This window comes from Castor canadensis, chromosome 8 (assembly GCF_047511655.1).
Source record: "Castor canadensis chromosome 8, mCasCan1.hap1v2, whole genome shotgun sequence".
Lineage (NCBI taxonomy): Eukaryota > Metazoa > Chordata > Mammalia > Rodentia > Castoridae > Castor > Castor canadensis.
The window spans coordinates 37444701-37467861 of NC_133393.1; the positions used below are offsets into that span (position 1 = coordinate 37444701).

A 23161-nucleotide genomic window follows, 5' to 3' on the forward strand; every position below is an offset into this window, starting at 1 on the left:
GTGATCTCCAAGATTAAGAGTTAGCATTCAATTTAAGGGGGTGAGATGGTGTGCGTTCACCACTTAGTACACAAAGGGTATTTGAAAAAGTCTTTTATTAAGCAGTTTCACACAACCAGCTAGTCATGACCTGCGGTTACATCACTGTGAATGTGTGTGTTCACTGCTGCTTGATTACAAAATTTTTTAGATAACATTGAAGAACATTCATAGTAACTCAAATACCAAAGTTCCTTAAAGAACAAAATGTCAAATGAAGTATGTCACTTGGGAAAAAAAATTTAAATATACACTCACCATACTTTAAGTAGGTTTCCCCCTACTTGTAGCACAGTCCAGCCTTAACTGCCCAGAAACTAAATAATTTAACATTTTGTATTTCACTTAACACATGCTATTTCGACATTTTACATAACACTTTAAAGCAGAACATTTGTTAATCAGTACCAATGAGTCTCAACAACCTAAAGATCAATGTTTTCCCATGTTAACTTTGAAATATACAGCTATTAGCTTTCTTTTGTTTGTATCTTACTTTGATGGAGGCTAAGGGGAGACTTGTGTATAAAGATATTCTTTATACTTACAGACTGATTTTAAATTTCAAAAATACTGAATATTTTGCAAAGTGGCTTTAAAGTCATTTTAACTTCCTTTTTAAAGCATAATGTAATTCAAATATTTATTCAAAGATTTTAAACAAGCATATTTCCAACCTATAAACTGAGGTTTCTTAGCAAAATAGACATCCTAAAGACCCTGGAACCAACGTGTATTAATATGAAAGAAATGTTTGCCATGTTCTCAGGCTTTTACTATATGGCTTATAAATGTATAATATTCACCAGGAGAACTTAGGTTTTTCTGCAGTTTTCCAGTGAACCTGCCTATGGAAAACTAAGCATAATTATGCAGAAAGTATTCCTGCAGACTAAAACATTTTAAAAAGAAGGAGTGGCTTTTATTATTCCGGTAAGATCTTTTTTGCTAGTGGTTGCCAAAACTAAGGATATTTAAAGTGTGCTACCCCCGCCAAATCTGGCTTGATGAATAGCTATATGCCATGTCTTTAGTGTGAAGACCACATTCTGCACCCTATACTCAATGATATATTAAGAGATTGAGATTTTTTTCTGTTCTGATGAGTGCACAGATCTAAAATACCACAAAAGATACCTGAATTTAAGTTTCTTTTGAACACCCAACAGGAAGTAGTATATACAGTATAAAATAGTCTAGAAGGCTCATCTTACTTTCAGCTGGAGTTTGTTGTATCAAAAAGAATTCAGTCTAAATTTTAAGGAAAGTCAATATTGGAGCTGTATAAAAATATTAAGGCTCATTGGTAAAGATACTGATAAATTGTCACAGAAGAAAAACACATGGCTTTATCTAGTTGGTTTTATAATGTATGGAAATTAAATCAGTCAAACAAGATGTCATATCTGAGGAAACCCCAGTTGGAAGAATCTTATCCAAGGTCTCAAGGTTATATTCTGCCTTCTTCTGAAAGTCAGAAGACTTAGCCTTAGTTGGAGTTATGGAAAATGCAATTAAATATAAGTGCTTAGGATTTTGTGGACTGTGTGCTTTCAGAATGGTGAGATGGCCTTCTGTTTTCAAACCACCTTAGAAACATTTCATTTTTACTATCCAGAGAGATCTCCCTCACACACTTATCAAACGGGTTTCACCTGTGTTTCAGACTTTCTCATTTGGAGCACAGAAGAAAGCTGGGTCCAGGCAAGTTCTATTTAAAAGGCTGCAATCTTGCTTGCTTCTCGAACACCACTCAGATATGCCCCTGTAACAGTTTGTGGAAAATGCCTGTTTGTTGCCTGTAAAAAAATAATTGCATAATTTGAGATTGAGCATAAAAAAAGATTGAGATGATAGCCAAAGGTAATAGGAGGTTATACTTTTCTCTGGTCCTGAAATAAAGATTGGTGGCCCTCCTGTGTGCTCATAATGACTCTAGTCACCTGTCATAGGAGCCCTGGAACTTCTCTAGTTATCTTGCCAGGCTTGGCCAAATTCATTTATAAAATACTCAGCACTCTCACAAAGCACTGTGGCATTCATTAAAATACAAAGTCTAAGATCATCGGGAAGAAAATGGCAGCAACAGAAGCCTTAGAGAAATGCGTTAGCTATCACCTCTACCTCGAAGGAAAGAAAGGTTCTTAGCCTGAAACAATCTCTGTTAGAAGCATCTGACAATATCTGCCTGGTAAGCAGCCATTACGCTTTTCATAGGCCCAAGAGTAATCAAATACATCTGGTTTTAAGATGGCATTTTTTTTTGTCATCACTTAAGAATCAGAGGGAAAAAAAACACTTTTAAATGAAACACTTGGAGATATGCAATCCTAAACTGTTAACTACAAAGTATGACAGATAAAGGGAGTGGTAGCAATTCACTTTATGTTTGGGGTAGGGGTGTAAATAGAGGTGCTAACAGAAGGCACACCAATTCCACAAAGAATCCTTCCATTATCTCCACACTTAAAAGCCAGAGGAACCATAGAAGGAAAGGATGGTACAGGGTAAATACTGGACTGGCTTCAAAACCACTTAGGTCTAAGCACCAGATTCCCAACTGTTAGTACAATCCTCAAAGTTCTGACCTAGACACCAAAACTGAAGACTAGGTAGTCTTCACAGCTACCAATGAGACTTCCAGTACCCATGATGCTAGGAGCTGAGCTTCCACCAAAACTAAAAGGTTCCAAGACAGTGACACTTGGGATCTGACCAGTTGATGGGCTAAACAAAAAACCTCAAAAAAAAAGATGAGTAATAGTAAAGAACAGAAAATCAAGTGTCACTAAGAGTTCCAAGATAAGATACAAAGAAGGGGGGGGGGGGAATGGGAGAAAGTGACCAGAAGTAAAATTCCAGAGTTAAAGGACGTGAGTTTCTAGATTACAAGGAATGAAATAAGATACTTACAAGCAGTTTTCAACAGAAGTAAATCAAGAAAACAGAATCTTGGAAATAAAGGCCTAATGGTGGAGAACAGATGAAAGAACCTAGTAGGACAGCCCTGCAGTAATCTGAGATCAGCCAAAGCAGACCGGAGTTTAAGAAAGGAGATCTCACTGAGCTGAATGAAGGGAGGAGGAGACGGGAACAGATATAATAATTAAGCCAATAAGGGCTTTACCAAAGAGGGCTTTACAACTGCCAAGAAAATAGAAAGCTATGTAAACATTTACATAGAAACACAGATACCAATGTAATAGTGTGAAATAACCACATTGATAGAACCGTGCAGAAACTGAACAGGCTAAATTTTTAACTTGATTGAAGTTAGATAATTTGATAAATCAAAATTTGGCAATATTAACATCATTTTAAGATGGGAAGGAAAGTCCAGGAAAAATGGCTGGAAAAGTTAAAAATGGCTGCCTCTAAGGCAGGCTCCCAGTATTGAGAAGGCTTCTGATAATTATTGCAAGAGTTTCAAGATTATTTGACTTGGTTTTTAAACTGAGCAGATACCACTTTAAAAGAAAGAAATCAAAATATAATTGGGTTTGAGATCAAGATACATACCTCACCAGCAAAAAAGACAGTTCCTTGTATTTCTTCAGCAATGATATCATAGGCCTCACCACTTCCAAATGTCTTCACAAAACTGTATGCCATCTGGATCCATGGCTCTGTGCTCCACTGAGTGACAAAATATTTTGTAGGTTCTGGGACTTCCTGTGTCCAATGGAAAGGAATTATAAAGTGAGATCAGAAAGAACTTTGACATGGTACAACTCAAATTAGAAATGCACATTTCTCCCTCCCTTCAGGACCGAGTTCATTCTGGCAGCCCTCTCAGTATACTCCTGGTACCCCTGCAAACTCTTTATTGCCCCAGCCACACAGCCCCTCACTTCTATACTTCATCCTTCTGCTGGAGACGCATGCCACCCACCCGCAGGCCAACACCAGCGGCAAAGAGTTCAGGCCTTCCCTTTTCCATTGCCTGGCATGTACTGGAGCTATGGTGGAAAAGGATTGGCCTGGGAAAGAGAAGGGTTGTGTGATAGCATCACAAATTGGAATTCCCAACAGACCACAAAACAGCAATACAAAGACATGGTTTTTTTTTTGTTGTTTTTTTTTTCATTTTTCTTTTATTATTCATATGTGCATACAAGGCTTGGTTCATTTCTCCCACCTGCCCCCACCCCCTCCCTTACCACCCACTCCACCCCCTCCCTCCGCCCCCCCCCCAATACCCAGCAGAAACTATTTTGCCCTTCTTTCTAATTTTGTTGTAGAGAGAGTATAAGCAATAACAGGAAGGGACAAGGGTTTTTGCTGGTTGAGATAAGGATAGCTATACAGGGCATTGACTCACATTGATTTCCTGTGCGTGGGTGTTACCTTCTAGGTTAATTCTTTTTGATCTAACCTTTTCTCTAGTACCTGTTCCCCTTTTCCTATTGGCCTCAGTTGCTTTTAAGGTATCTCTTTTAGTTTCTCTGCGTTAAGGGCAACAAATGCTAGCTAGCTTTTTAGGTGTCTTACCTATCCTCACCCCTTCCTTGTGTGCTCTCGCTTTTATCATGTGCTCATAGTCCAATCCCCTTGTTGTGTTTGCCCTTGATCTAATGTCCACATATGAGGGAGAACATACGATTTTTGGTCTTTTGGGCCAGGCTAACCTCACTCAGAATGATGTTCTCCAATTCCATCCATTTACCAGCGAATGATAACATTTCGTTCTTCTTCATGGCTGCATAGAATTCCATTGTGTATAGATACCACATTTTCAAAGACATGTTTTTACCTTTGCTAAACTTAAAACAATTTTGTCAGCTGGGCTCTGACAAGTATCAGCATGAAGAGTACTTACCTGGAAACTGCTATGTTCCAAACAACTAATTCAAGAACACACTTTGGGGGAAAAAACACAAGCAAGGAACTACTGCATGATATAATCACATCACTAGTTAGACACTCTCACATAAACTGGCAACATAACCTGAATATCCTTCACTCTCTCAACTCTTGTACCTTTCCAGTCATTTCACTTCTGTTTCTGCTTATTTTGAAAAAGTTATAGCCATTTACAAATTTCGAGAGATTGTGAAATTTAGTAAATTTGTAAATTAAAGTAACTTAATGGAAAAAATAGCCTATGTATGTAGGGTACAAGAAAACTCTGGAGAACATCGCTCTTTAAAAGGAAAGTTGTAATCCAAGCCTCTAGTGCTTGGGTAAGCACAGTATCTACAGAAAATGCTAAGCCTTTTACAGTCTTAGGTGAAAGGAAATGTGCAGGATATGAGGAGAAAAAAGGAAGATATGGGTAAAAGGAGGTATGGGACACTTACGGGGTACACAGTGCTCTCCCCCCACATATCTATGTTGAAGTTCTAACCCCTAGTCCCTCAATGTAACTGCATTTGGAGTCTGGGTCTTTAATGGATAATTAAGTTAAAATGGGGTTGGCAGTGTGAGCCTGACCCAATCTGACTAGTGCTGGCTTATAAGAGGAGATAAGGACAGACGCACAGAGGGAAGAGCATGTGGAGGGCACAGGGCCACAGAGAAACCTCTGAAGAGACAAACCTTGCCTCCAGAACTGTCTCAGGCACCCATGCTGTGCTTTGTTATGGCAGTCCTAGCAAGCAAACACCAGTTCTTGAGAGAGATCCTGGAAGGAAGAGCAACATGGCCCGCTGCTGTGACTCCCTTCGATCGCAATAATGCAGAGGGCTTCCATTCTTCCCACCCGGAAGAGCACATTAACAGCAAGTGTATCCCTCCTTCCACGAAGGGTTTCTCTGACCTGTTCCTTGAATAGCTCTCGAAGGGTGGTCATGCACTGCTGCAGCACCTGCTTATCATCCAGAGTCCTAAGGGACGCCACCGCTTCCCCTGCGATCACTGACATCAGCACACTCTGCTTCTTCTGCAGGCACAGAGGGAAAAGCATTTAAGGCTTTTGGTACAGAAGTCTCTAAACTCTCAGTTCCAAACAAAGGCCTCATTCTCACAAACTGAATTTCACTGCTTCCTACTGTCCTCCTCACTTCAATCACCCCTACATTTTCTTCACACTCACACATTACTCATCCACCTACTCTACTTTTCTCTGCTGAAAGGAAAAAAACTTAAAAAGTAATGTAAACATCAAATTCAGGGCTCCCTTGGCTGTACGTTTATGAAGTCTTGTTTCAGAAGTGGCATAAAGAGACTGAGAAGGGAAATCTGTAGAAAAAAATTAATGTGAATAAATGCTGCTCAAGTAGCAAAGAAATCCTGTCCTTAGCTCCTGCGTGAACCCTCCTAATGCAGTTTCTTGGAACTGAGAGGAAGTAGGAAACAGCAGCTATGATTCTTGGTGCAGCAGCATCACGGTTGCAGGAGACATTCCCACAGTTTCCATCTGACTTTCCCATTTCTCACATCTATTGACACCACAACCCTCCTATGAACGAACCACATCCTGCCCTTCCAGCTTTCTAGAAGACCAGAAAGGAAGTTTCAGGACACTCACTGTGCTGTGGCCAACTTAAGTGGAATTCCCTCAGCCCAAAATTAGCTTCCACAAGCACAAATTCATGCCCTCAGGGAGACTGGAGGTGTGCTTCAAGCAGTAGGGCACCTGCTTTGCAAGCATGAAGCCCTGAGTTCAAACCCCAGTACTGTCAGCCCTAGGGAACAACATTAGTACTTCAAGATGGCAAATACTGGGGTTTCTTTCCCATAGAAGATGTCCAAATGTTCTCCAAGAATGTAAACACACATCTAGAATCTCCACAATATTCCTTCATTCCTGAGCTTGACACATGAATGATGACCAAATTCTAAACATTAAGAAGAAACTGCAAGCCACACTTCACAAATGATTTTACCTGGGGATCCATATCATAGTATACCGCAAAGAGCCCTCGCTGGCTGGCACTGGGAGGAACATGACCAAAAAAGTCAGCTCCCTGAACCTTGTTGTCCCAAAATCTGTAAGGAAACTGCAAGGCAATCTGGAAAGCAACAAGAGAGAGAGAGATGGTTAAGTGCTTGCTCCCTGTGTAGCAATCGCAGGCCATCGCTAGACGCAACCTGCAACTCTACTTTGAAACTCACTGTGTTTAGAATCTTCCTTCTTTCTGTTTTCACCTTCTTTGTTCTCTGTCAACTTCTTGGCTTTTTTTTTTTTTTTTTTTTTTTTTGAGGGCAGCACTGGAGTTTGAACTCAGGGCCTCCACATGATCCATTCCTCCAGCAGCTTCTTGCTTTTTTATGCCACCCAGTTCACTCCCTTGGGAAAATGTTGGGACCCACTGACAACCGACAGGCTAACCTGAAGATGTAAGACTGGGTCTTGAAGCACTGTCAGTAAGTTACATACTCACTACTTATAGGTCTGCTGGTGCCTACAGCAGCACTGGCAGACTCTGCTAAAGGAGACTGTAAAAGCAGAGAAAGTAAACAGCTGTCCTCACTGAGGTCAGTAAGTGAAGAAGGGTGGATGAAGAAAGCCAAAAAATAAGAAAGCAAGCAATGTTTATATCAAATCCAAATCTTAAATATCAAGATTCATTCTCTTAAAAGTCAAAACAGACTTCTGCCAGCCTTTTGTTTTGATAATATCCTTTTATATTCCTCATGACCAATGAAAAGGAAACCTTTGAATTTTATTTGACTTCAAAAATGACCTCCTAGGGCTGGTGGAGTGGCTCAAGTGGTAGAGCACCTGCCTAGCAAGTGTGAGGCCCTGAGTTCAAACCCTAGTACCACAAAAAAAAAAAAAACTTCTCTATTTGACAAGTTAACTCCTAGCATATGATGTGCATCTCTTTAGTTCTGAGGCTAAGGTAATATAGGTCACCTTTTCAATTATGCCTGCACCCAAGCTGTTGATAGCCTTCATCTTCTTCTCTGACAATGGTGGATTAAACTGGATGGCACCTTTCTGTAGTATGGCCAATGGTACAGTGACTAACACCTGTGGGAAATAATTAACAGTTAACACACACACACACACACACACAGTGACTAACACCTGTGGGAAATAATTAACAGTACACACACACACACACACACAAAACTTGACCCTAACAACACAACTTCTCAGTGGGCTTATTCCAGGAAAATCAACATTTTAACTTTCCTCTCAATTTCCAGTCACAAAACTGTCAACCTCCCACGCTGTTATGCTGGAAGAAATAAGGCTGCCATAAGCAATCCTGCAAATTGCTCACTATATACAAGGGTGCCTGGCCAAGTAGAACTGTCACCACACAGAAGAATTTGTATAAAGGTCCTGATGGCTAACAATAATCCTGGGTCAGAAGAGACAGCATCTCTCAACCATGAAAAGCAGCACTCTAAGAGGAAATGACCCAAAATCAGGGGTCAGGAGAACCTGCTATATCTTGACTAACACAGCCTAATGTGTGGTCAAGCCCTGCCACTCACCTCTGCCAAACTATAAAATAAAGGAAATAACTTTCTACTAACCTCAGAGGACTAGAGAAATGCTTAAATTTAAAACTAAGATACATCGATTTGCTTCATAAATGATGAAGAATATCACAAACATCAGGGATGATTATCATGTGAAGTCTCAAAGTTTTTAAGGAGAAAGTAATTTATTGCAATGAGTCTAAAGAAACAGATGCTAAGGTGAGCCCTCAAGAATGACTCAGCACACACCTAAAATCCCAGCACTCAGGAGCTGAGGCAGGATGATGGTGAGTTCGAGGCCAGCCTGAACTGCACAGCTTAGACTCTCTCTCTCTCAAAAAAGATAAAAGACTCTCATAGTCACATCACAAAACCAGGCTGTCAAAAAGAGCTGACTCGCCATACAATCAGGAAAATTCTTGCTCCAGACCCACTGCTATAATCAGAAAGCCATTACTACTGCTACCAGCTCGAGCACCATGCCACACACAGAAACACCTGCACCAGCAACATGGGTGCCTTGTGCCTGGCCTCTTGGCTCCCTTGCACTGATTATCATCCTGGGACCGCTGCCATCCCTGTTGCAGAAGAATGGAACACATGGACCACTGGGCCATCAGCAGAGGCAGCAAATGTGAAACTAAGTCAGGCCACAGCCCCTAGTTCTTCTGCAAGTGTGGAACTGGCTTGTATATGTGTTGTGTACATCTTTTTGCCTTCCAATATCTGCAGGACTGGATGACACACTAGGAGGAAGGTGGCATGGAGATAAACACCAAGCATCCTATCTACCCTGGCCCTCAAAGAGTTCCTATATTTGGCTTAACACCCAATTCCAGGATCCCAGAAAGCTCAGAGTTCTTACTGTGATTTTTTTTTTGACACTATTTTCTGCCACATAAAAATTTTATAAAGTATGAAATATGCTCTCTATCCTCAGAAGGTTAAAATCTGTTTACAGGTAACAGATATCATGTGACCTCAAACCACCACAAAACAATAAAAAATTACCCAGCTGAATTGAATTATATATAAAACTGCATGGAAATACAATCTAGATGTCTTCTTACTGACAAAACTTCCAGAAGTGGAGAAATAGGTGCACATCATAACCACGCCCGGGTAAGGAACCAGTGCTAAGTCTCTGTGGAAGCAGCCTAGACTGAGTTACAGGTTCACAGGTTTATGGTCTCTCATGTTGGGATGAAATACTTTCATTTACATGCTTGGGGAGACTTCCAAAACAAGCTGTAATAAGTGCTAGCCATATAAAAATAAAAATATTTGCTTTGAACATTTCAAAAGTACAAGACTGTGGCCATGCCTAATTTCTCTAGAAGGCCAAAATATAAACACAGAAGAGCACATGTGTCCAGTGAGGGTCAGCAGAGGGGGGGCCATGCCGGGGAAGCACCACTAACATGTTACTCTGGACACCAGGAGCCATAGAATTCCAGAGATGACTTGTCATTTTAAAGAGTGGCATTTAAAAAAAAATGGTGACCACTAGAAAGAAATATTTATTAGGGGCTTACTGCACTGTGGCCCAAGCAAGATACACAAGGCTTGAACAACATGATGACCAGCCCAGTCCAAGGAGGATCCCCATAGGGTACACTGCCACCTTTCTTCTCAAGTTCCTGCCCAGTTTGAGACCACTGCTGATCCAAGGTTTGCAGGTAGCGGACGGCATTGGTAACACTGGGATATCCTCACTCCAAGGTGATCTCAAGGCTCCGCCCTTCCCATGTGACATCCAATCCTTTATTTGTGTATGAATATGTAGGGCTATTAAAAGTGTTAAAATGGACAAGGAGTTCTCATTTGGGAACTACTGATAGATCAAAGATTTCTCTTTCTTTTTTTTTGTGGTACTGAGATTTGAACTCAGTCTCACATTTTCTAGGCAACTGCTCTACCACTTCAGCTACTTCCCAGCCCCTTTTTGCTTTCTTTTGTTTTTCATATTAGGGTCTTGCACTTTTGTCCAGTCTGGTCTTAGACCACTATTCTCCCACCTCTACCTCTCAAGTAGCTAGGATTATAGGCATGTGTCACTGTGCCCTGCCCCTCCCTGGTTTTCCATGAGACAGACTTGCTATATAGCTCCAGCTGGCCTATACCTTGCAATCCTCCTGCCTCAGCCTCCCAAGTGCTGAGATTATAGGCATGCACCACCATGTCCAGCCCTCAAGGTTTTTTTTGATCGCCACTTCAGACATAACTGAACAAGTAAGGCTTAATACATCCCCTCTGCCCCAAGTGTCTTTGTTCTAATACTACAGAAGTTACAATATGATTTCAGCAGTTACACTTAGCAGACCTTGTACTATCTATCCACTAAAGCTGTCTACAAAAAAATTTAAGTTGTGTGAAAATACATTAAGTTATATAGATGTTTACTTTCAAGAGGAAACAATTTTTTTTATTTGAAAAGGTTTCCATGGTAAAAAGTATGAAATTAAAGTAAAATAGGTTTCTCTAATATAGAACCTCTCTGAGCCTTTACTATACTTCTTTAACCCCTAAAGAGGCTAGTATATAATACTTTCCAAACTTATTTGCCCAGGACTTTTTTTTTTTTTTTTTTGAGTGCTAGGGATCAAACCTAAGGCCTTACATATGCTAGGAAAGTGCTCTACACTAAGCTACACCTCCTGGAATTTCATGTTCAATGTACCCTAGAATGTATTTTATGAACACTATTCAGAATTCCATCTGCCATGAATCTAAATGGTATTAGAGCATTAAATCAGATTTGCACATTTATACACAATTAAGTGGACATAACTAATTCATCAGAAACCCAGCAAAGCTCTAGACAGAGTGCCAGACACAAACTACTTGATAGGAAAAGCCCATTTTCCTTCCCTGCAGGCCTTTCACAGTAAAGAACTCTATCCCAGTGGAATCCCAGTGCTTACCTTTTGTGCAGAATGCCCTGTGCCATCTGTCGTGGTAACCTGCACTTCGTCTCCAGTATAATCGATACTTTGCACCTTCCCGAAACAAGCAATTGGGGGGGGAGGGCGGAGAAAAGACAGCTAGAACCATATGATTCAGGGTTTTCCCAAGTCTTATGTGAGTTTACATCTCTAAGGGTATGAGGAATCAGTTCCTGGCATTCACAGATCTAAACAACAGTTTTATCTAAACTCGGGGAACTAAAATTTATAAACGATGTCAGAATATGGAAAACCTTTATTATATACTATAAAATGAAATATAAATAACCATCTGATTATAACAACATATAAAATCAACTGGGTAAAGAGTAAAGGAAAAACTTCAAAGTGAAAACAGCTGCAGTGTATTAGAGAGGCGTGAGCAACTTAAACACTAGTATCAATGAACATGAACCTGGGCCAACCTGGGCCACTGCTGTTTCCACATATCAGCCACCACCTAACTAACATGGATAATGCTATCAATCCCAACCGACAGCTGTACTCAAATACTGGGAGACACTGGTTGAATATCCAAGCAAATACCTGTTTCCTGAGAATCACATGTCCAAAATTTCACATCCTCCCAAACAAGGCAAAGCCACTGCTTCCCATCCCCGTGGATACTCACGGGGGAGCTGAGTCGAATGTCTAACCCTTCAGCCAGTTTTTCGATTATAACAGAGTACCCAGGAGTTAGGAGAGTATGGTCACCAGCAAACTGGGCAAAGAATTCATTGTGGTCCCAGGAACGAGCGGACACCTGAGAAACAACAGGAGCCACTGAGAATCTGAGCTGCAGTATGAATCCTTGAGCCTGTGCCCCAGGGCCATCAAAAGGAGCTCCAGGTGGAATAAACCACCTAAGGCAAGAGGACAGGGCTACCAACCCCACAGAAGCATCAAGGAAGGGAAGATGAACTGACCAGCCCAAGGTGGTATCACTGTGAGGGGAAGAAAAGCTCCATAATGCACAGAAAAGTTTATTTTAGAACAAAAGGTCTAAATGACTTGGGCATAAATGCCATTCCTTGACAAAGATAAAGACTGATTTTACATTCCAGTAACTCTAGCAAAGGGGTATTCTAGCCCATTTTCATCAACTCCACATATAAATATGCCAACTTTTTGTGCTCAACATGAAAATTCCAGAGATTGAAACCCAGTATGATTCTGTAAAATGTGCAATTCCAATTGAATGCTGACTCAAGTGGGAATAAAGAGGTCCCCAAGAGGACAGATTAAATTACCCATGGAATTTCTACTCAAAATACAGAATACTGCAGTGTTGGGGGCACAGTTGGTTAAATTAGTTAGGCAAGCTTGAATTTATTTTTATAAGACAAACAGGCCACAAATGAAAGGATGCTGTGTTTTGGTTTCCTTTTTTTGTTGTATTGTTTGGTTTGGTTTTTTGCGAACAGTGTTTTCAGACTCCATGCTTTCATAGAAGTGACTCCAGGGCCTCTGCTGAGGGCAAGGAAAAGGGGGCAGTTAAAGGACAAGGTTCGTTGCCCTGCTCTCATTCGGCCCAGCAGCCCACCTTTCTTTGGTTTTATAGACTGAGCTACTTTATAAGCAAAATTTGAGGAAGGGTTCTCTTGCCTTTTTTTTAAAAAAAAGGTAAAATATAAAACCACTGTGGAACTAACATGGTCTGAAGCTGTGGTTATCAAACTTCTGGGTAGCAGAACTATTCTTCCCTGTTTACCCAAACAAGCCCAAGTTCCATACTTACATATACAAAATACATGCACATGAACAAGTATTTTTAAAACACGTTCCATGGAACCCAGCCTCACCTGATGGAGGTTGCTGCCACAGGCATACTCCAGGTTACTGAGATGGAACTGGAGCACCTGCCCTTCCAGCTCATTGAACTGGATGCCGGACTCCTTAACAAAAGCTTTGTAGATCTCCTCTATTTTCTCTGTAGTGGGAATGGATCAAAGCAGAAAAACAGCTTTCACTTCATTCTCTAATTCCTGATCCTTTGTGCTCAACCTTCACCCAACAAAGCCTCAAGCTTCCAGTCTTTCTCTCTAAGTAAACTCAGCAGAAAAGGGATTCCTCTCAGGAAGAGGAAGCTTATCTTAACAGAAGCAAAACTATGGAGGCTCTATATTACCAAAAATGTTTCACTGAGGCCTACTTGAGAAACTTTTTCCTCTCTTTGCTCAAGATGTAGAAAAACTACAAACACACACACACACACAGGGACACGTACCCAAAGAAAGGATTACCATTCCCTTTCTGGTCTTATATGGCACGTATTTTTAACATCTCCTCTTTTGATACCTATAGACCAGCTATTGGCTATGGTTTCTTCTACACAAGACTAGTCCCCTATTGTCTTTCATCATGTCAACCTCTGCCTCAATACCTATAATTACTGGTTCCCTGTTGTCTGGGCAAAAAATTCCAAAAGCCATGGCCAAATATGTCTGGCACATGTTGACCTTTCCAAAAGTAGTGACTGTTACCTGCCCACTTCCAGGTTTTGCCATGGGGCTCCTGAATCCTCTTCCTGATAAAGTCCAACCAAGCAGGGCCTGCCATTCCCACTTTCCATCACAGAAAGTCTTCCTCCCCCACCTGACCTCTTCCATCCTTTACAGTCTATCATCACCTGGCTACCGCACGCCTCAGACTCTCTCCCAGTGTAAGCACTGGTGCTTACCTATCTCATTTAACTGCAATTTTAATTATATAGACACAGCACTGTGAAATCATTCCAACTTTCATGCTAATTAAATAACTGGGTGCTCCAACAGGTGGGGAAGGCTCTGGCCTCGTGTCTAATTCCAAGCATCTTAATACAGGTTGCTGCTTTCTACATTTTCTAGTGATGGACAATCACCCAACATACAGCACGGACTCCAAGTTCCTACAGAATGTTGTGAACTCGCCCGACTAGAAGCAGAACTGACATTGGGTAGCTATTATATGACAACTCAAAGTTATCATTAGAACTTTTCAATTCTTACACTAGATTGCAAAAGAAGAATATCCTGGACCTCTAGATTTGTGCCAGAATGTACCCCTGGAACCATGGGCTTTCCTAGCAATCCCATTCTTGCCGCTGAAAGGCAGTTTCTGCTTTCCTGTTGGTTTTGTGGAGGGGAAAAACCAAAACTGCTATAACAGAATATAAAATTAAACAAACAGAGAAAGGCCTTAACATAGTTTCTTTTTAAGTAATATTTAAAAGTTTTAGTACACATTTTGTGAAATGAACTTCAACCTTAGTATTCATATATTTTTTAAGCTATGTGCCACTAAGATGAGATCTCAGATAGCTAAGATACTGACACAATATAACTAACCTTACATCAAGGTATGTGCACTGTTATGAAAGCTATTTAATAAGGTCTCAAGGTGAAAATTATTTATACAGTATAGCTGGGCCTCCCTTAATTTTTAAATCTAAGGCCACAGCAAAGCAACGTATCATCAAAATGCTTTACTTGGTAACGCTAAAAGAAATGCAAAGAAAACCCCAGCAGTGACTACCACACAAGTGCAAAATACTAATCAAATTCTGAGAATATAGCCAAGTATGGTGGTGCAAGCCTGAAATCCCAGCATGTGGGATGCTGAGGCAAGGGGATCTGGAGTTCAACGATAGCCTGGGCTACAAAAAATTTCTTCTATTTTCTTCGGAGAATACCCTGCAAGTCAGCCTAACAAGTGTTCAACTCCAGAAAATGTAATGATTCACCACTTGGGGTCTGAACTACAATATTTGGTTCAATTATCCCTGTTGACTGGAGCGTATTTCTGAAAACATGCCATTATGGTTTGTCGGGCAACACTTTCCAAGGGTGATCAGTGTGTGCGTCAGTCTCTTAGAGATGGTGGGGAAAGAGAAAAAGAAGATAGCCCCTGCTACTGAGATACATGTTTACCCCAAAGGGAGATGAAGTATCTATCAGTCTGAACAACCAAGAACCTCCTTGCAAAGAAACATACCTGAAGCAAATTAAGTTTATAAATGGAGTTCAAATGTTCACCCACCATGAAATACCAACATGCCTCCAAGAACTATAAATGAAAACATTTGTAGAAAACTGTAGACTAAATATCAATTTAAGAAGCAGCATATAAATTCCAGATGGCATCCATATAGAAATGGTCATTACAAGCAGTCTAGTCAGTGGTCTACAGAGTTGTGCTTGATATTGCTCATTTAAGACCATAGCTCAAGGATGCGGATTTAAAATTCTTACATGAGAACATACATTCCTAAACAAAATATACTGAAAAAACAGCCTAATGCCTAAAGAAAATGAAAGAAATCCTAGTATACAGAACCTTTATCTGGAAGACATTGAGGGTGATAATTTACTCACACAGGGTTTACCACAGACTTCCTTATTAAAAGTAAGCTGCTCTGGGAAATTTTAAATTAAATGTTTAAATACTTTTGTGAAATACAAGCTACTGTACAAAGTAAGGTTCATGTGTACATGCACACACATGCTTTGAAGGTCCCCAGGGAAGTCCTGCCACCCTCTGAGGAAGACTCTGGAGAGTCCATCAATCCAAAGGGAAAGTAGAAAGGACTGCCCCTACTGATGCTATCCAGCCTCATGAAGGAACAGCGCTGCTACTAAGCAAGCTTAGTTAGAGCGACACTAAGATGGAACAGTCAGAACACCATTCTCCCCATACCTCCTAAAGGAACATCTTGGAGCTGAGTCTTATCCTTCCTCCACTCAGAGACAACATCCAAGAGAGCATTAAAATGAAAATCCATGCGCTTGTCAATAGTGGGGTCAGTTATTCTTCCACCTTCCTGAATTAAGTCACATCTTTCTCCAAATTTATGCATGCTGATGCCAAGCTTCAAAATAATAAGAATAAGAAGGTGAAAATTTTTCCCTGGAAAAAATATTTACAGGTTCTAAGCTGAAATTAGACAAACCTCTCATGGAGAAAGGGGTCTGAAAACTCAAAAACAGAGCTAAATGTGCTTAATGGGAGATGGCAGCAAAGTGAAGCAATGAGAAAAATAGCATTAAATCAGTGACACCTTAATTGTACAAGAACGTGAGAGTGACAGCAACACCTATGCCATGCATGGACTTCCTAACTAATGTCTCAGATGCTCCCGACTCCCTGCCCTTGTCAAACACTGTGTCTCTGCTATGGATTCTTATGTAAATGAACAGAAACACTCACAGAAGCTGAAATTGAGATTACTTCCAAAAAATGTTTCAGAAGAAAACTCCTGAACCTACCAGGTTACCAGATGACAGAATGAATGCCTTGTAGGTTAACTTTCAGATATGAATTACACTTATAAAAGCATTAAGTGTACCTCAAATATTGCATGCACAGTATCCCATGTAATATTTGAGACATACTTGCACTGAAAAAATTACTTATCTGAAACTCAGATTTAAGCAAGAAGCCTACATTTTTATCTGCTAATCTGGCAACTCTAAAATTATGGGCTACTTAAGTGGCCTGCAAATAACAAAGTTAAAGATTTTGGCAAAAATAAAGCCTTTAAAATGCCTTCTCAACAAAGCAAAAGCGTAATTGTTGTTATTTACTTTGCAGCGCAGTAAAGATTGCCGTGACGTTCTTTACAAGCATATTAATATTATAATCCTTTTTTTTTTTTTTAAAACAGTGCTGGGGATGGAACCCAGGGCCCCACAAAGCTAGGCAAGTGCTCTACCACTGAGCTAAAACCTCTAGCTCCGTATCAGTACAGCAAACATTTTGTTTCATTGTCCACAATACAAATCTTAATTGAACTCACTTGTTCACACATTAGTGCTACTGGATTGTTAATACAGCCATTGACAATCTGGGGTCCTCTTCCCACTGTGACGCCTTTAAAAGATTTGTCATCCCAGACTCTGCCTCCAATTCTGTCTTTGGCTTCCAGGACAATCACCTAAAAAGAGTCAATGGAGGAATCTAAACAGGACAGAACCATCACACTAGATATAAAAATTAAAAAATGTAGCAGTGTTAAATACCTCCATATTTAGTTAATTTATTGTATTTATATAAAATCTGAGTGTAAACAGAAGCTAAAAAGAATGTTTAAAGCAATCCAGATTCTGATGAGGATTAACTGGGTGATCTTGCTGGAGGAACCCATCAGATTGTTTCCTCTCTAATCAGGCAAAAGTTGATGAACAAGCACATGAAATGTACTTTGAAAACTTTTACTTACTACTTACTAAGTAGTAGTCCATAAATTAAAAAGTAGGATAAAGAACTGAATCTTCCTGTGAAATATCTATGTGTGTAGTAAAATTGTTTTAGCATTAAAAACAGGTGGTAATATCCCTGAAACATTTTTCTTTTAATGTGTAGGTATGACCTCATGGGGTTGACTTAACCAAGTTAGTCCCACATCTAGGCTATTTTATTACCAAATTCCTAATGCTGGTTGGGATGAGGAGATGCTCTTGAATGGTCAGGCAGTGTCTCATCTGTGGCCCTGGGTTGCATTAACTGAAAATGTTAGTCCTATGTATTGCAAAGCCACTCATTTCATTTCTGGATCCCTAAAAGCACTTAGAATTGCTCAAGAAGAGGTTCCCTGAATTAACCATCTCTCAAGTCACTGAAGGAATTTATTTCCTAACACTGAGAAATGGTCTTCTGGTGGTATCCTGCTCATCATAATGGGGGGGAGCCCTCTGAACATTCCTCCACAGACTGAAGTTCTTCCCTTTAACTAGGAAGGCCAACTTGTGGTTCTCTGAATTCAATTTAACACTAAACCATCCATTTCTATTTCTTTTTAGTGTAAGAGGAAGGATGAACATTATAGACATCCTTTCTATACTATGAATATTAAAAAAACCTTCCCTATAATATATATATAAACTTTGGATTTCCCAAGTAAAACAAAAATGTTGGCCCCAAACATCTAATACTGAAATGATCACTTAAAATCTTCTAGTTTAATACCACACAGAAAATATTTTAAAACAGAAACACATTCCCTATAAATCCAATTAATGTAATCCATGACTTGGGTCTTCCATCCAACCAGGAGGAAAATCTCTTAGGCATAGCTATTGAAAACGTCTCTGAAAATCTGACACGTGTCTTGGAAAACCTTCCCACAGAGAAGCATTTCTTTTAGCCAGATACAAAAAAGTTAAAACACTCATTTTAATCTTGCCAAATTAATTTGTGCTTTTGGTTTCACTGAAAAGCAAAGTTCTTACAAAGTTTTAAGTAGGAGAAATGCGTCAGAACTAGCAGATCAGAGAAATCTAGAGGACAGTTCACTTGAAAAGATTTAACTGATCTAATTCATTAGATACTGAATTAAACAGCTGTTTTTAGTCTCTGTTTTGGCTAATTGAGAATTCCAGAATAAGCCAATACCTGGCAACAGCATGTTGCCCCATCTTCCTCTGATGAAGTAAAAGATCTTAAATATCTGTATTACTATGAAAGTCATACTTCTATATTGACCAGTTATTAATTAATTTAAACCTGCTTCCAAGAGCAAAGTGGTATCTAAGTAGTAGAGCACTTGCCTAGAATATTAAAGGCCCTGGGTTCCAGCAGCACTCAAAAAAAAGGAGGAAGGAAATCTAACTGGGTTTTTCAGAATATTTTATCCAGGAAATGGTGAATTCCCATGCTATTATTTGCTGTCTTTAACTATGGCAGAAAAAGAGGCTTCTCTCACAGCCTCAACTGCATTCATGATAATCTGTCAAGAATTTTTGCTTTAACCTCAGGTAAGAATTTTTTCTCACTTGCTCATTAGTTTAAAACTCTTTCCAAAACTGAGTTGTTCTTTCTCTGCCACCTTTCTTTGATGAAATCAACTTCAAATGCTGTAATTTTTCCATGATCTAGTATAAAGATATGATGCATTTAGCATTCTTCACTAAAATTAGGAAGTGTTTTCTAAATCTTTGAAAATGTGGACTAAAGGAGCAGTTAACCATCTGTTGCCACCTACATGTCCCAAAAAGCTTACCTTAATTCCAAAGTTATGCAGTTGCCTAGCAGCTGCTAACCCTGCTGGACCAGCCCCAATAACGATGACTGATTTCTTAAAAAGAAAAGAAACAAAATTCCAATTAGAGCAATGATAACAATTTACTTACTGGAATAGTCATTCGGGAAGATACTAAAAGCCAAGCAATGCTAGTCCCTCTACATTTCTTTGATGTCCTTACAAAGTTATTTTCCTAAAGGATATGGTGTTACTTTCCTTAATCCTGCTTGATTTCTCTTAGGAGAAACATTTTATAAAAAAAAGTCTTGGTTAAATAAGTTTTAAGGTGGTAACATGCCTTCTACTAGTATTACTAACAGCAATACATCAGCATTTTATCATGACTAATGGTAGTGTCATTGGTAACACCAGTTACCTACATTGTGATAGTCTTTAGGAAGAAGATACTGGTCAGCTCCCACAGTAAGGACTCCTGTGTTGATCAGACCTTTCCTTGTCATAAAATAAAGTATCCTCTCCACTTCCTGAACACATCGAATGCGCACCAAACCCCGAACAATGATGTGAGGAATGCATTTCTGAGGAGTAAGAGCTTCCTGTGTTTAGAAATGAAACCAAGTTGTTAATTAAAAAAAAACAAAAACAAAAAAACTTTTAAAGAACTCAATTAATAGTAAGAAAAGAACCCAATTTAAAAATGAGCAAAGTAGAAGATGGATGGGAACGAGTAGCAGAGTACTTGCTTACTGTGTATGAAGGCCTGGGTTGGATTCCCTGCACCAAAGGGAAGAAAAGGGCAGAGGACATACAAGAGACCAACAGGTATATAAGAAAATATTCAACATCCCTAATCAGGGAAATGTAAATTCAAACCACAATGATATCACCTGACTCCAGTTAAGAGGCTATTATCAAAAAGAAAAGCTAACAAATGCTGGTGGTGAGGATGTGGGGAAAAGGGAGCCCTTGGACACTACTGGTAGGAATGTAAATTAGTGCAGCCACTATAGAAAAACAGTATGGAGGTTCCTCAAAAAGTTAAAAATAGAACTACCACATGATCCAGCAATCCCACTAATGACTATATATCCAAAAGAAATGAAGCTGGGATGTCAGCGAGCCCTGCACTTTCATGTTTACTGCAGCATTGCTCATGATAGCCAAGGTACGGAAATGACTCATCAACTGATGAGCTCATAGTGAAGATTTACACAAATGGATTATTCAGCCTTAAGGAACTCTTATCCTGTGTAACAATATGTTAGGTGAAATAAACCATGCATACAAAGGCAAATACCATATGATCTTACTTATAGAATCTAAAAAAGTTGAACTCACAGGAGTAGAGAGCACAATGGGAGTTACCAAGGCCTGGAAGGAGGTGGAGTGATATTGGTCAAAGAACAAAATTTCAGTCAGGTAGGAGGAATAAGTAAAAGATCTATTGGTGGCTATAAATAATATGTATTTTCAGTGCTCTTACCACAAAAAAGTAAGATTTTACATTAATTAGCCTGACTTAGTCACTCCACAAGGTACATATATTCAAAACACAATGTATCTTAAACAGATACAATTTTTGTCAATTGGAAAAAAATAGTTTCCTAAAAATCTCTTGGTTCCTCAAAAGGTTAATTATAAACTTATCAGATGACTCAGAATTCCACTCCCAGGTATACACTAAAAGTATTAAGGACATATGTTCAAACAAAATTGTCATAGCAGAAGTATCAAACAGCCAAAAAGTGGAAACAGTTCAATGGCAATCAATGGAGGAATGGGTAAACAAAAATGCAACATAATCACACAGTCAAATATCATTCTACCATGAAATGAGATGAAGTTCTGACACATGCTATAATGTGAATGAACCATGAAAACATGCTAAGTGAAAGAGCTAGTCACAAAAGGTCAAATACTGTATTTATTTGAAATGTCCAAATTAGGCAAATCTACAGAGAAAAAAAGTAGACTAGTGGTTGCCAAGGGCTGAAAGTGTAAGGCAGGGTGGGGGAGATGGGAAGTGAGTAGGTAGGTTTTCTCTTGGATAATAAAAAAGTTCTGAAACTAAATAGTGGTGACAGTTGTACAACATTGTGTGTGTACTTAATGCCTCTGAATTGTTTACAATGGTAAAAATAGAAAACTGTATGTTGTGGTTTTTATTTACAAAAATAACTAACTTTCAAGATAATTCACATCCATCATTTGTTACTAAGAGACCCAAAGAGAGGTCTTCCTCGTGATAAAGGGACAAGCACAGATACAGCAATTTATACTTTGGCAGCTAAGTCTCCCCTGGCCAAGAACACGACTGTAAGAATGTGGAGGCTAACTCCACCACCTTCCTGACTCAAAGGCCACACAGAAATCCAGGATGCTACTGGTACTGGCAGCATGAAAGCTCACTCTCATGACTAATAAGGTTTGGGGGATGATTTAGGAAACTATAAAAAGACACTGCCTTTCTTTGGTCATTCCAGCTTTGGCAAGAACTTGATCCATCTCAGACCCAAGCACAACAAAGCTACCGCCTCATCCCAGGATATAAAGTGAGAACAGGCACAAAGGAAAGGCCTGGGATGCAGTGGTAGAGCACTTGTCTAGAATGCAAAAAGCCCTGGTTCAAACCTAGCACAAGAAAAGGAGAAAAAAAAAAAAAAAAAAAAAAAGGCAGCCACACACTTCTCCTCTACATGTCACCAACTCCCAGCTCCACTCGAATCTTAACACAGGTAGATGATCATATACTTAAAGTATTCAAGAAATAACATGTGCTACATAATATAAATTTGTACTAATGAAGTTTAAAGAAAAAAATCAGTGCAAAGTCTTTGATTCTTTTAATGCAAATATTTTTCCACTACAGCATTAGGTATACATAACAAATACTATCTTCTTATTAAAAACTAAGATCTTAACTGATAAGGACTTCTATTAAATTTTCCCCCTCTATTAGTCAAATTTCAAAGTCAAATTAAAAAAATGTGAAGAAAAATGAATTCAGGCTGTTTCTGAAAAGTATACCTTTATAACCGTAAGAAATTCTGACCATAATTTTGTGAAGTAAGTGTTTAGTGAGCACCTATCTCAAGCCTACTGGGCAAAAAATGAGTATTTCTTCCTTGTTCAACCTACTCACTCACCTGGGTACAATTCATATAAATTGCATTAACAGCCATAACTCAATTAGGTCATCTCATCTCCCTGCATTCTGATTCCCTGAATAAAATACCCAGATAAAGTTGGAGTATCTTAAACTAAGACTACTTTGGCAGTCTTTAACAATCTTCTATATGCAACAGTGACTCAAATAACTACTGAAGAAATTAACAAGTCATAAAAATCCCACAGTCAAGAGAGCCTATTTTTGTTTGGGGGGGAAAAAAAAAGAACCTACATCCCCACCCCTAATTTATCTTCACCCTTTCAAGGTGGATGCTGTGTAATGCCCCTAACATTTATTCAGTTCCAACAAAAAAGAAAAGCACTGGTCTTGATTGGTTGAAAATACTGAGGGGTTAAACTTTCAAGGGCTTATAATCACATCTTTGATGGGTTTTTCCCCTCCTGACCATTGCCACTGGAACTCTTTGGACCAAATCTGGTACCTTATCCTTAGTCCCTGGAGTGAACACTGCAACCGCATGTGGTCTAGAGTGGTGGATTTCCTGCCCCATGTAGAAGTTTAAATCTAAAACGCTTCGAAGTCTTAGTACCAAAACAGTGCTCAAAATTTTCTGATTTTGGAGCATTTCAGGGTTTTGGATTAGGAGTGCTCAACGGGTAAATATTCCAAAGTCTGAAAAAAGAACCCATAATCTGAAATACTTCTGGCCCT

General features: G+C 39.4%; 1 protein-coding gene across 6 annotated transcripts in view; it reads right to left on the reverse strand.

Annotated features, from left to right (window-relative positions):
• Window positions 1–78: 78 nt before the first annotated feature.
• Window positions 79–23161, reverse strand: part of Kdm1b (lysine demethylase 1B) — a 45346-nt gene continuing 22263 nt past the window's right edge. For 4 of the 6 annotated variants that reach the window (XM_020180103.2, XM_074082816.1, XM_020180113.2 and 1 more), the window contains 12 exons: window positions 19740–19916; window positions 19339–19413; window positions 17137–17274; window positions 16038–16209; window positions 13166–13293; window positions 11995–12126; window positions 11343–11417; window positions 7841–7957; window positions 6867–6992; window positions 5798–5920; window positions 3559–3711; window positions 79–1838 (listed from right to left, as the gene is read on the reverse strand). In XM_020180103.2, coding sequence (XP_020035692.1) covers window positions 1755–1838; window positions 3559–3711; window positions 5798–5920; window positions 6867–6992; window positions 7841–7957; window positions 11343–11417; window positions 11995–12126; window positions 13166–13293; window positions 16038–16209; window positions 17137–17274; window positions 19339–19413; window positions 19740–19916 — 1500 coding nt within the window. In that variant the 3' untranslated portion in view covers window positions 79–1754. The remainder of the gene's footprint in view (window positions 1839–3558; window positions 3712–5797; window positions 5921–6866; window positions 6993–7840; window positions 7958–11342; window positions 11418–11994; window positions 12127–13165; window positions 13294–16037; window positions 16210–17136; window positions 17275–19338; window positions 19414–19739; window positions 19917–23161) is intronic. The other 2 variants (XM_074082818.1, XM_074082817.1) reach the window with 2 other exon arrangements.